The sequence below is a fragment of the Mchenga conophoros genome, linkage group LG15 (genome assembly GCF_057382185.1).
Source record: "Mchenga conophoros isolate Kocher_MC1m ecotype Shallow Benthic linkage group LG15, M_conophoros_male_GT1.1, whole genome shotgun sequence".
Taxonomy (NCBI): Eukaryota; Metazoa; Chordata; class Actinopteri; order Cichliformes; family Cichlidae; genus Mchenga; species Mchenga conophoros.
In genome coordinates this window covers 35,490,682-35,504,713 of record NC_140540.1, presented here as the reverse complement: position 1 = coordinate 35,504,713, position 14,032 = coordinate 35,490,682, and the positions used below count along the sequence as shown (strand labels likewise).

The 14,032-nt window shown below is 42.3% G+C and overlaps 2 protein-coding genes across 2 annotated transcripts; one reads left to right on the top strand and one right to left on the bottom strand.

Annotated features, from left to right (window-relative positions):
- Window positions 1-901: 901 nt before the first annotated feature.
- Window positions 902-7,918, bottom strand: tmem38a (transmembrane protein 38A). Its single transcript, XM_085247575.1, has 6 exons — window positions 7,498-7,918; window positions 4,295-4,451; window positions 3,846-4,030; window positions 2,881-2,968; window positions 2,204-2,321; window positions 902-1,611 (listed from the first exon to the last, which is right to left on the bottom strand). The coding sequence occupies exons 1-6, from the start codon at window positions 7,619-7,621 to the stop codon at window positions 1,405-1,407; spliced, it is 879 nt and encodes a 292-aa protein (XP_085103701.1). The 5' UTR covers window positions 7,622-7,918; the 3' UTR covers window positions 902-1,404.
- A 912-nt stretch (window positions 7,919-8,830) lies between these two features.
- Window positions 8,831-14,032, top strand: smim7 (small integral membrane protein 7). Its single transcript, XM_085247625.1, has 5 exons — window positions 8,831-8,913; window positions 9,135-9,176; window positions 9,258-9,310; window positions 9,438-9,528; window positions 13,512-14,032. The coding sequence occupies exons 1-5, from the start codon at window positions 8,888-8,890 to the stop codon at window positions 13,525-13,527; spliced, it is 228 nt and encodes a 75-aa protein (XP_085103751.1). The 5' UTR covers window positions 8,831-8,887; the 3' UTR covers window positions 13,528-14,032.

The window sequence follows — 14,032 nt, the reverse complement described above, 5'->3', positions numbered from 1 at the left end:
TTGTATACTGTGTTATTTCAAAATATATGCTGAGGACAGTTTACTTGAAGCCTGACTGTGTCACATCCTTACATATGTAACATCGAAAGCCTAAAATGCTTCTTGTTACCTCCTAAAGACCGGGTAAAAAGATGGATGTAGCTTCCAGAAAAGTGAAGCCGATGTCTAAGTGCCTCACCTGCTGGCAGTAAAATATATCTGCATCTAAAACCCTTGCTGTCTGACCTCAGTAAACACTTCATGGACAGTTTTATGGGCTCAGTCGTTAGTTTCATGTCCCATTAAATAAACTGAAGTACATTTTGTCCCTCAAGCTAGCTTCAACAGCCAGGGATCAGACCCCCAGGGCAGGCCACATGGGCTGAGGCCTCTTCTACCAGAGACTCTCCTTCAGGCTCCCTCCACGGGCCTGGCTCTGGGATCAATCCCAGTAACCCTGGTCCTTTGGTTTTCTTTTTTTCAGAGGGATCACCTGAACACCTAGGATGTCTCCAGGGTGATCTGGGTGTGTCCTTCCAAGCGGAGGACCTGTGATAGACCCAGGATGATACAGCTGATGTCCTTGTGTTGTTTGTGGATCAACATTGCATCTGACCAAGTTCATTGTTATTTTGTTGTAGCTTTACAACTTGGAAAAAAAATCCTGCTGATGGCCATTTAGGAAAAAAATACAAAAAGGGACTGGTTAGGGTTTGGGGTTAGGTTGTGATTGTGGTTAAGGTTAGGGTTACTGGGCTACAGTTTGGGTTACAGTTATGGTTTAGTGTGTGATGTGATGGTGTCTCCACCTGCCACCAGACCTGGATAAGATAGATGGATTTCATGGTCATTATTAGAGTCAGAACATGCAGATCCACTTGTGCATTAAGAGGATACGAATGGCACAGACACGAAACAGACACCATGTTTCTCCTGATTTTATTGAAAGATATTAATTTGCTTTCATTTCAGTGTAAAAATCATCCGTGTTCTTTCACATAATGCTTTATTCACATTAGAATTTCAGATTAAGAGTCAAATTAATTAACATTTTCTGCTGTTTCCTTCATGAAAATAAGAATTGGTGAACTAAATAAAAACCACTTGCTCCTGGTAACAACTACTGATGAGGAACGAAAGCTGTCCTAAGGGCACGCTGCAGCCCCTGACCGTGGATCGCCACACAGTGTTGCACGGATGCAGATGTTCACAGACACATAAATAAATAGGTTTCAAAGGTCCAGGTTGGGTGTGAAGCTTTTGCTGTGGTATTTACAGAGTCCTCGGGTGATGTCAAATGTCGAAAGCACCATGTTGCTCTAATAGAAAGGCTCTCACTTGGCAAAACATCAAACATCATCAAACTGCCCCTCGTCTTAGAAAGGAATGGGAAGTCCGATCGTTTCGGCAGTGCAGCACGGCGCTCTACTCAGCTTTCTTGACCTTCCTCTTGCGAGCACCTTCGCTCAGATCCTCCTTGGTCTTGAGAGGTGAAGATGGAGCACCTGCAGGAGGAGGATGATGGTGGTCCTCCTCACCACCAGCCAGAGGAGAGCCGAACAGCAGGTGGCAGATCCAGGACTCAATGAGAGCAAAGGGGGAGCTGTGAGAGTGCCGGGCGGTCATCACCACCTGAGAGGAGAGAACAGTCTGATAAATTCTGTTCAGTGTTCCCCCGGTGTTTCCGCTCTTCAGTAATCTATGTTGTTTATTTAAACCCTCAGTTTGCTTCTGTTCTTTGTCGGGTTCTCCCTCTTGCTTTGTGTTCCTTCATTGTGCCTAGTTGGTGTTAATTTGTTTCTTTAAGTTCAGCAATAAAGCAGCCTTAGAGTTTTATGTTTCAGAATTATTAAGTGAAAAGTTCCAACGGAAAAAACTAACCACATAATACGAAAAAATGTTAATTTTACATTTAATTTGTTTTACTTTGGCTGGTTAAAAATGTATTGCGCAATTTATCACACTGATTAAGTGTGCCAAAGGTTAAGTGTTTCAAATGTGATACACTTGATGTTACAGGTAAAAGATCTCCTGTGATAATAACACTTATGTATTTCACATTAAAACCAACAGGTTAGTTGTGTATTTCCCATAAACCCTGATTTGTGTAGTACAAAACATGTTTCATCAGTCCAACGAAGCAAAAGAGAGTGTTTTGACACAGTGCAGATGTGTTCACAGAGGTGGATGGTTCTGAGTTCAGTCATTGAATTGCTGATCGTACCTTGCTTGTGGCCATGAAGAGGGTGAAGATGAGGATAAGGGTGCTCTTGGACACTGGCAGCCAGTGGGCCTCCTGCATGGTGAAGAGGATGGCACCGTAGAGGCTGGCTTTGGTTGGGCTGTAGAGAGAAAAACAAAAACAAAAAAAAAAAAAAAAAAAAAAAAAAACACAAACTGGTGGTAAAACGAACGCTGGCAGCAAAAACAGAGAGCAGAAAGGGCTGGAGTGGAGGCTGGCGCAAAGCCTGCTATTTAATTTGAATTCAACTCTTATTTGACACTGTAAGTGGGTGCTTTCTGCTGTTACGTTATTTCACGAGGGGTCACCTCAGCAGATTGGAGCACATTTTTGATTTGGCACAGGTTTTACGCCCTGACTGCATTTTCATTCAGGCTTGGGGAAGTCACTAGGACTACACTACCTTGTGACTCCTAAGTCTCAGTTTGTGTCTAAAGTGGGGGGTATTTCACATGTAAAGCAAACAGGTTACCCACTCACCATGGAACCATGGTGTTTAGAGTGTCCTTTTTAGGTCCCACCACCAGAGGGCACCAGAAGTCAGAACATGTTTAGAGCGCCACACGAATGACTTTAGCAAACTCAGCGTTATGTGCAGTTCAGCTTTAGGTTTTGTGTTTGAGGAGACACTGATCATTGTATTTCCCCCCCAGACTTACAATGACATGTTGAGGATCTCGTTGGTCTCGGGTCTCCACACACCACGCAGCAGCTGCTCAAAATTGGACATGAGAGCCACTCCAGATCCTGTGAGGATAAAAATAGAAAGGAGGATTTAAAAAAAGTCTATGTTGTGAGTCACTGCTCTTATCTGACTTCAGCTTCTTACGCCCATTTTCAACAAGGACACCTGCAGGGCCTCCTTATTGTAACTGGGACAGGAGGCTTTCATGATAAAGAGCCAAAGTAGAAATGCGGTTTAACATTTTGCACAACCGCATCTGTCAGGCTTTGCTTCTTTCTTTCTTTGGCAGGTTCATGTCTGGAAAAGAAGTTAGACCAGAATGAACCCACACCTAACATTTGATACGCAGCTTTTCTAGCTGTTGGGCAGCTGTGATTGGATATTACAAAAAATACAAAAAAAAAGGAGTTGCTGGAACCTCTTCTTCAGACTGTGCACAGTTTATCTACTAAAATAGTTTCCTGACCCTTTTTAAACACATAATAAATCTCTGTTTCCACACAGGATCCAAAGGTTGGCTCGGAAAGCATGGCCCACATTATGGTTAACCACAAAACACAACCCTAGCTATGATCCTGTTACACTGGACATTTACTCCTGAGTGAATTATTTATCACATTAGTGAAAACCACTTGAGCCTGGAGTTTTCAAGGCACAGTTGCCTTGGTGGTAATCCATCCACAGAGGCAAGCACAAGTACAACTAATGCATGTTTAAATCATGCGACTGATGATCCAACAGCCACAGTAACAAAGACTGTAGATGCATCGAGTATGTGTATCTATGTATGCGTCACTAAATTAGTACCAAAGAGTTGGCAGTTGCCACGACTCACTTACAGACTAGTTTGTTCCTCACAAGCATAATCACCTTTCCATCACAATGTAAACATTGGTGATTTAGGGACTATACACGCACCAAAAGCCCAGTCACACCGACCTTTGACATATCCAACGATCACCATGATGAAGAAGCCGTGGTGGTAGGCGTGGTGGGCGTGGTGAACCCCTGCGGCGATCTTACGAGTGCGCACAACTTCCTTCAGGGCGACCAACACCAGCTTGATGGGCAAGAAACTCACACATTTGTAGAAGAGGTTCAGCGGGCAGTAAAAGAGGAGGTACCTGCAATTGAGATTGACAACCTTTGTGAGTTTATTCCTCAACAAACATAAAACATTACTTTTTTATTCCTGTTACATATAAATCTCCTCCCTGTGAATAAAATAAATGGATAAATCCATTGTGTGCGTTTGGTTTCCTGACCACGCTGCAACTCATTATCCTTGATGTCTAATGGAAGAGACAGATCTTTGTATCATAAATGTCATCTTGAAAGTTAAATAAAAACACGAGTGATGAGCAAACTGGTTCTGGGGGTTTTCTCACCAGACAGCTGAGGCCAGCAGGATGTGGCTGTTGTGCTGGAAATAGTCGACGGGGCTGCTTCCAAGCATGATGTCTGCCAGGATGTAACTACCAAAGCAGTAGAGCATGGCGCAGAGCCAGGAGGCCACGGGACTCCTGCGAGAAACTTCCACCGAGCCTGCAACACAGAGGACGAGCTGTCAGAAGGGTGTGAAGATCCAAACATCACAGCAGCTGGTCAATGAGTGCTCTCAGTGTGCGCATGAAGCTGATGATGATGATGATGATGATGTGTTCTGTGCTTTTATTAAAGAGTCAGATGCTGCGCATTCTTCTGTTTTCTCCAAGATTATACAAACAGAAAAACTTAACAAAATCCTCCAAACTTAAGCAACTCACCAACTAAAGTAACTATAGGATCAGTCAGGTGATTTATCTACAAACAGTTTATATATTTGATTGGAAGTCAATAGTTTTCTTTAGAAAAAGAGGAAAATGATTCAACTTTGGCGACTCCTGGTGGTGGTAAAAAAAAAATACAGTCATTATTTATCCTTTTTTATCTGTTTGTAAATGTAATAAAATGATGTTGATTGATCAGTTGATTGATCTATTAAATGCTTTGCAAAAAGTCCTTGACAATAATACTTGTTATAATTGTCAAGTGAGAAAAACGTGGAGGCTGTGTTGGACCACCCCCTGCTCCTCTAAAACACTCAGTCAATATGAAACAATAACTTTGAGTAAAACACCACTGAAAGGTATAAAATCAAAGGTTTATTTATTCAAACAGAGGAAAATGTGCTTAGTATAAACCGAATGCATACCAGTCAAATAAATGTCATGTGAGCAGATTCCTGATTCCTTATGTAAAATGTGCATATAATTAAATTAATTAAAGTCAGCACTTTGGGCAGAATGTTAACTTATTAACTATATTAATCTTTGATCATTTCTGCCAGCTCCTGCAGACCTAACTGTTACCAGCAGCCTGCAAATGCTAATATCAGTGGATCCCGTGTGTGCTGTATCTTTGTGCACACCCAGTTTATCATTCCAGGTCACGCCCTGATAGTACACATCTTTATCATCAGTCAGTGTTGACTCAGGATAACTACAGTCACTTTTGAGTTGACATATGGCTGCTTTGCTTAAGGATACAGACTAGAGCGGCTCTTTGTAATATACTGGATGCATATATCTTAAAAGATGCTACAAAGAAAGCCTGCATGACAAACAGTCATGTTGTGGACTCACGTGTTGTATCCATGTGAGTAACAGCAAGGCAGGCGCCAATTAAACTTTAAAACTCTGCGAACTGACACCGTCATAAGTTTTCCACATTTTCTAAATCAGTGTCCAGTGTTCAGGACGCTGCAGCTAAAAATGTTTCTGCTTCATGTTGTGCTACAGCTGATGAAGCTGGTGAAGCAACGGGACAAAAGCAAAACTAGGTGCCCAAATGATTTCAAAGAAGAAAAGGAAGTTAGACATGGCATGCATGCAGGAGGTGCAACAAGAAAACAGATGCAGCTATAAGTAAGAAATACAAAAGTGGAAAAATTGCAAACGTGTGACCACACAAAAGGTTACATGTCAGTTTTGAGACTGTACGCACATTTCGTGCGGGACAGAGCCTCGACGGCGTTACAGCATTGTTACAGTAAGTCGAGATGAGAGTGCAAATCTCCACCAACAGGTGGGTGGGGGTGTAGCGGTTCAACCGTTCCTCAATTTGAAGGCAACCTGATCCTGAGAAATACTGCCCTATAAATACATCCTGCTCACTGGCCTCTCCTGTATGCAACTTTGACAGGCCACTCGTGACCTTTGACCCTACACTTCTCTCTCCTTTCTCCTGTCACATAAACCGAAAAAAGAAAAAAGCTCAAAGTTCTGGTGCAATTTTAGGCACAGACGTGTGCAGGATAAATGTGATATTGTGGGAGCCACAGCAGGACTCATTTGACTGTGAAATTGCATGCATGAAAATAAGGCAAGCTTTACAGTTGAAGTCGGCCTGATTCGTGCTGGCTGGTACTTTCTAACTTTAAAATACACACAAACTGCAGTCCCTCTGCTTTGGCTGCCTTTTACGTTTTTGCAGTATGTTCGTTTACTCCACACATTGCAGTCTTTTGGCCAGTACATCTTGACCCTGAGCCAGCTGGGAGATTCCCTGATCTACCTTATACAGCATACATATAAAACTTTGGTCCCCCAACAACAGACTTTTAACAACATGCTGACTTCACTAAACTTGATAAAAACATTTATATCGATTAACTTTATCCAAGTTGTTAGTCTAAAACAGGCTTCCAAGTGGCCTACAGCTGTGCTTATGTGACGAGTGACTCCTCCAGCTGAGGAAAATGTGAGAGATGATGCGTTTGTTCTGATCATGCTGTGCAAACAGTTTTAAATGGGCTCGATGGGCATGGCGGGCTTCTTTTTAAACTTATTATGAGGGTGAGATGCATTTTGTGCTCCTTTCATCAAGGATGAAACCTGCCAACAAGACCAAACCATCATATCAATATCACAGTGCGTGTTTTACTCTGTGGAGAGGCGAATGTGTTATTTCAAAGAATACACGCACACATTCCCAGGGACAAGTGTGCAGCAAAGGTGGCGGGGGAGTTGGCTCTGGAGGTCCTACTGACCGTCTATTTCAGGCCCTTCTATTTATTGCTTAAGTCACTGGTATGCACAGGCCTCAGGTTTCATCCTCCTCGGGCTCTGTTACTCAAAGTAGTTAAATCTTAATGGAAAAAATGGGCTTTAACCAAAGCTGGGGGGTTTAATCTACTCCAGTGATTTCCTAAAGGAGGTCAGGCTGCTGCAGCAACACACATTCCCTCACATAAAGCAAAGCAGAGCTGCAGAGCTGCTGCTGGAGTTTATGTAACAGGTCATTCTTTATAAGGACTATACGGATAACTGCAAGAGAAAGTCCTTGTAAGGGTATTTAGGCAAAGTGTGAGCTAAATGTAATACAAATAAAGCCTTCTGTTCACAATGAAATTACACATCATGCAAGTCATAGACTTTCTCGCCTCATTCGTTACTTCCTGGTTAAATTCCAGTCACAGGTGTATAAAACGTACTATTCTGGATATATTTTACTTAACAGCCTGTGGACTGTTGCACAAACAGCACGCAGACTTATATTCTAACATACTTATGACATGAATAATAAGCAGAAAAGTGTCAAGCACACTCACCTGGCTCATATTTGAGGTAGAGGATGGACACGATGTAGTAAGCCAGATCAAACACAGGAAACATTCCCATTTTGGAGAAAGCTTGGGCAATATCGCCCAAATTAAGAACTGCCAGCACGTCCATGTTGCCAGTCTGAGCTGCGTTTCTGTTTTATTCCGACTGCGCAGTCTGGAAGACCCCCCAAAACCCGCTCCGCCGACTGTCCGCCACAGAAAGCCCCCCTGGTCTCGACTGTGAAAGCCTGTGACACTCAAGCCCTCCTATTAATACCACTCATCTCCACGGCCTCTGCATATCGTCATCATCATCTGCGCTCAGTGCCAGCTGCTCCGCTTTTTCAGGCGACCTTTCAGGCGCTTCAGCTGAAAAACAAAAGGCTCGCTCTGCTGTCTTCATCGAGATCGTCGCTCAGCCGAGCCATAAGACGCTGCTGGGGGTTTACTGCAGCTCTGAGACACAGCAGGAGGGAAAATAAATATATAAAAATAAAGCGTCAAGGCTTCATATCAACAAATATTTATTCACTCGTTCATGAAAACACCCACAATCCTGATCTGATCCTGGAGCCGTTCTGACTCACGGCCAGATGATGCTTTAATTAATCCCAACATTGTTCACACTCATCGGGAGTGCAGAGATGTCGAGGTAAACGTAATAACACTAATAAGTAAATCAAGATTTCAAGTATGTATTTTTTTAATGGTTTTTAATTTACTATTCTCTGTATTTGCTTTAAATTCACACGATAATGGATGTAGTGCTTACTCTCTCCAAAAAGGGGAGCCAAAGACATACGAAAAAAAGCTCCTTTCACCAAAACAAAAACACCCAAAAGAACCTACGAAGTTCGAGAGCTACCAAAGAAATTATTTATCCCACTAGGAAGGAACAGAAAAAACAATAACACACATACCTGTCACAATAGAAGCTGCAATCAGTTTTTGGCAAAGTGGCTTTTATATATCTCTTACTTGCCCAGATAAAAGGTCACAATTACGTCAAAAATGTCTTTTTAAAGAGAGATCTTAGGTAGAGGGCAGCAGAAAATTTTCAACAAATACAACAACAGTTCTATAAACATATTTTAATTGGCTAACTGTGCGTGGTCGTTTTTAAAGTGCTTGAGTGCTTATAAATCTCTTTATAACCTCTTTATAAATCCTGTTCACCAAAGTCTATTTACACATAAGACATTACACATAAAAATACACTAAAACATTGAAAATCAATTTTGGCAGACGATCAGTGTTTGGTAAGGTTGCACCTTACAGTCTAAACCCGGGGAATAACAACACTTCGTATTTCTCTGGATACCGGATTTGTATTGGTCACATTTCTGATTACGTGCCGAACGCGGAAGTGAGGCGCTTCTGATGTGATTTGATCAAGATGATCGGGGATCTGTTGATATTCGGGTAATTTATCGAGTCGTGTGGCAGATGTCACACGGAATCACATCTTGTATTGAGATAATAAGTTCTCTATGTGTCTTTATGTGTCGCTGTGTAATTTTGTGTTAGTCAGTCAGCCGTGTGTGGCGTAAAATGACAAGCTAACTAGCTTGGTGCTAATGCCAGCGCAGCAGCTAATACGCTGCTGAGCTGACAACCAAACTCTCCGTGTTTGTGCTCTGCAGGACTTTACTGGTGAACGCAGGGGCTGTGCTGAACTTCAAGCTGTGAGTATTGTACTCAGTCATTAGTTTAGGTTTGTGTGTTAGCAGAATGTTGAAGGTTAACTGTGGGTGTCTTTTTTTCAGCAAAAGGAAGGAGTCGCAGGGATTTGGAGATGACTCTGGATCACCAACAACAGGTGTGTGTGTGTGTGTGTGTGTGTGTGTGTGTGTGTGTGTGTGTGTGTGTGTGTGTGTGTGTGAGAGAGAGAGAGAGAGAGAGAGAGAGAGTAGTATTGCCACAAACATTCACAGTCTATCTCTCAGGGGACAACATCAGAGAGTTTCTGCTCAGCCTGCGGTACTTCCGGATCTTCATCGCATTGTGGAACATCTTCATCATGTTCTGCATGATCCTGTGAGTAAGACTGTGTCAGTCGATGCTGATGGACCAGATGCAGTTTACTGAGAGGCACTCAATTACTTGTGCTGTGGGCTTTAGCTATTTTTATCCTAGTGTTTGTTTCATAGGGAGCATGATGGTTCAAATCGTGGAGAACGTAGAGTTTGCACGTTCTCTCCATGCTTGCATGGGTTCTCACTGTGTACTTCAGTTATACTTTTTTATACTTATACTTTTATCTACGACTAAAGGCTTTCTAAAATTCTGACACTCTCACATCGTTAGCAGCTCGCGATTCAGTATCTTACTCATGTGATAGACAACCACCACCATAGCTGCACAAAGACATGCATGGGTTTGGTGAATTGGTGACTCTAAATCGACCTAAAAGGTGAACACCAGTGTGAATGTCTGTCTCTCAGTGTTAGCCTTGCAATAGATTAGCAACCTTTCCCTGTACCCTGCCAACCTTATGACAGCTGGGATAGGCTCCAGCTGCTGAATTGGGCACCGACTTGGATAAGCATAGGAAGATGCATAGATATTTGTTTCATATGTTGTGCTCCAAATATGAGAACGTGCTGAAGACTGATGTTGAGCCACATAAGCTTTCTTTGTGACACAGATTCCAATTGTTGCCAGAAACCTAGACCAGTGACAGTAATGGTTGCCACGACAAAAAAGTCCGAAGTTTTGAGTTTGGTCTTCTTGTGGGATTAGATTTTTTTTTTTTTTTTTTTTTTTTTGTTAATTGAGGTTTTTTGACATTTCACACATCAAAAAAAAATCCCAGAAAGTTCATTTCGTTCATCTGGACGTTGCTTTTTTTTTAGTGGGACAAATAGTTTAGTTGCTCATCAAAGTAATTTTTTTCACTCTTTCTGAACTTTGTAAACAGTACATTTTCTCAGTAACAGGAAGAACTCTAAGCACCAAGCCAAAGTGTCTGCTCTTGGAACTCTGTTCTCATTCCACATATTTCACATAGAAGCAGAAACACGGGTCTGCAGTGAAATCCCCAGTTTCACCGACTTTGGCTAATTTGTAGCCAAAAGAACAAAGTGGAGAAATAAAGGGCTCTGTTATTGTATCCTGGAACACTGTTGAGCAATTGGTTCAGGTATGTGGATTATACGTGGGTGAAAAAATCAAATTTCACGATGTACCACAAAGCATTTCTCACATTATCAAGTTCACCAGGGAGGAAATGAAAAATGGCAGGCTAGCTTTCTTAGACTGTCAAATTGCCATTAGTAATTGGGGACATTTAAAAGTCGACGTGTACTTTAAATCAATGCACACGGATCAGTATTTCATTCTTGACTCTCGTTCTCCATTAAAACACAAACTGGGTGTCATCAGGACACTACAACACAGAGCGAACACCATCACCACACAGACCGGCTTGGGAAGCTGAAGGTCATCGTATGAAAAATGGCCCTGAGGGAATGTGGTTGTCCCAGCTGGACATTTGTCAAAGCTGGGAAGGCGCCTAAAAATAGCTGCAGGCAATTCAGGGGAGAAGGACAGTCACTACCTAAGCAAAAACCTTTACATGGAAAGGTAGAGACCATCTCTGAATCCAGGAGGAGGCCCAGGGGTACATCTTTCACCACTCTGGAGCTGTTACTGTTACAGCTACAGCATTTTACCAGTGCTGTAGCTCTAATAGTGTGTTGCAGCTACTTCCCAACTCTCTGGCCATTAATCAACGGTCATGACAATTTGCATATGATCATGCAATGATCATGAAACTGACCTCGTGAGCTATTGTTAGGCAATGGTGCTACTCCTAAAAGCTTAACAAAAGAAGGCAGCTGAAGTTCGTCAAGACTTTTCCCCTCTCAGTCAAGAGGGCACTTCAGTTCTAAAAACAAAAGGTGGAGGAGTCGCAGATATTTAAACCCCTAGATTGTCCCTTAGGAGGTGGCCGTTGACACTATTGATCATGTGCGTCATCACATCACAAGGTTTGAGGAAAAAAAAAAGGCTGAGTGGAACCACTGTGACACCCTGCCCTGCCCTGCCCTACCATGGAAGCTATTGAGGTCAACTGAGACGAGGTGTGAACGGGCGGAGATGCACCTGGGAAGGATAATCAAAACTGAATTGTAGGTGGCTGATAGCTGCTGTCATTGTCACCACCTCTGTTAAGTGATGGTCGTTCACAGTGGACATGCATGGCCTCTCCAAAAGTTGTTTCTGTTCATCTGGACGTAGCGTTTTCAGTGGGAGAAACGTTTCGTTACTCATCCAAGTGACTTCTCAGCTGACTGCAGGTTTCCCCAATCATATAAACAGTACATTTGCATAATGACTGAAGCCAGCCCACAGAAGGAACAATGGACTGGAAGGTCTGTTTCTTCATCACGATCGTGGGGGCGATCGTGGCTCAAGAGTTGGGAGTTCGCCTTTTAATCAGAAGGTTGCTAGTTCGAGCCCCAGCTTGGACAGTCTCGGTCGTTGTGTCCTTGGCATTGCCATTAGTTAGCATTGCCGTTGTGTCCTTGGGCAAGACACTTCACCCGTTGACTACTGGTGGTGGTCAGAGTGCCCGGTGGCGCCAGTGTCCGGCAGCCTCGCCTCTGTCAGTGCGCCCCAGGGTGGCTGTGGCTACAATGTAGCTTTCCATCACCAGTGTGTGCATTGTAAGATGGCGAAAGATAGGCCACCTCCTCAATTCAGAGATGGTCTTTCCCTATTCACGTAAATGGGTGAATAGGGAATGTGCTCAAACTAACGTTCCTCCCTGTCCAGGATGTGTACCAGTTGTCTTCTTTGTCCAAAGTGTGAACATTGGCATCCTCGATGCCAATCAGAGGATAGAGTGACCTTTGTTCTTTCGGTATAGATTTACAGCTGAGTCCTGTCCTGTTGAGTTGACTCTTCTATGGTGTGCCATGCATAGATTATATAATTAGGTCTTAACCTTTTGTTTTTAGAAATGAAGAACCCTCTTGGATGAGAGGTGTAACATCTTCACAAACTTAAAGTCTGGTTGCCTTGTTTTTCAACCAGTTAAGACTACTGTGACCTGAATTACTGAGAACGTTTCTCCTTCTGAAAATGCAAGTCCATGTGAACAAATTCAACTTTCTGGGATACTGTATTAGTTTTCACTGACACATATAAATGCATTATATTTGGGGAGGATATTTAAGGATTACGCCATGTTTGCTTTTAAAGGTAAAATACAGTTGTGGGGTAGCAGTAAGCTGCAGACATGAGTCAGCACCTTCACATGTTTTTCAAGTTAAACATTATAACAAGAAAAAAATGTGACTGTTGCTGCCAATGAAGTCTTACTGCTTTGAAGGGGGGTAAAGTAATCCAGAAGCCAATTCTTTACAACTGGGAGCAGAAGAAACTTCTTACAATTCACATTATTAGTCTGAGTCTGCAGTCTGGACAAACACTGAACAACCAAAGCTTGGTGTGAAGAAACTTGAATTTGGCGTTTAAAGGATGAAGCCGTGGACCCAATCTGAGAACACTTCAGACACTTGTTTATATCAGTCAGTGTTTCTGGGGATCTCTGATGACCACGTCTAACTTTGTTATTACCACGGTTTTCTTATGTGCCAACATACCAAACAAATTGCCTCAAAATGCTTTCATAAACCTGATGATGGGTTCCCCAATCCCCAGATCTAAATCCAGTGGTGCACCTTTAGGATGTGGTCAATCAGGAGGATAACACCATGATTGCACAGCTGATAAATCAACACAGAATATGTGATGCAATCATGTAGACATGGACCAGGAGTCCTTTTGTTACAACTTGTATAATCCATGAGTCCATCTGAGAGTGAATGAAGTCCCAACTCAGCATTACTGAGGTTAAACCTATAAAGTGCTTGATGATTGTGCTGTCCTGTCTTTTTTGTGTGTGTGTGTAAATCAAACGTTTTTATGCCCTTTAGATGTGCGCTGCTTCTCCTGAAATTAGCAGAAGTGTGCTGCTGTTCTAACTAGCCAAATGTCTTCAATCTGCACAGATTGTTTGGATCATGATCGTGTGTGGCCAGTGGACTTCCTCCAAGATGCTTCCCTTTCCAGATGGATGCTGTCAGCTTCTCCTTAATGTCCTTTTTCTCTTTCTTTGACCCTTTTACTAGTAATTATACTCCTTTTGGTTTACAACCCTTTGTGCTGTACAGGAATTTATGAATGGCTGTATTTATTCTTCTCTTGTTACATTTTTATTGATCTCTCTTTAACTGTAACACCTTTGCTGGAAACTTGTGGTTTTGTAGTTAGTGGTAAAGAAACACCAGAAACATCATTTTATTCCTTTTTCCTGCACAGGCTCAGTTCATCCAGATTCCACAGAAAAATCTGAATCTGATTTGTGAGTTATAAATAGGATTATTTTACTCACTTATGTGTTTGTTTTCAACTTCTTAGGGGGGGAAATTGTGCTATTTTCTTTATTCAGCAGCACATGTGCTGTAATTAAATATATATTCACTGTAAATGTGACCTTATTCTTAATAAAAAATAAAGTTTTATTATCAAA

Bases quoted from the DNA above. Each gene is read 5' to 3' on its own strand.
- smim7 (XM_085247625.1), top strand. From the start codon at position 8,888: ATGATCGGGGATCTGTTGATATTCGG. The intron at 8,914-9,134 runs GTAATTTATCGA...TGTGCTCTGCAG, and splicing joins GGGGATCTGTTGATATTCGG to GACTTTACTGGTGAACGCAG. The intron at 9,177-9,257 runs GTGAGTATTGTA...TCTTTTTTTCAG, and splicing joins GCTGTGCTGAACTTCAAGCT to CAAAAGGAAGGAGTCGCAGG.
- tmem38a (XM_085247575.1), bottom strand. From the start codon at position 7,621: ATGGACGTGCTGGCAGTTCTTAATTTGGGCGATATTGCCCAAGCTTTC. The intron at 4,031-4,294 runs GTGAGAAAACCC...TCTCAATTGCAG, and splicing joins CTGCTGGCCTCAGCTGTCTG to GTACCTCCTCTTTTACTGCC. The intron at 2,322-2,880 runs GTAAGTCTGGGG...TTCTCTCTACAG, and splicing joins GAGATCCTCAACATGTCATT to CCCAACCAAAGCCAGCCTCT.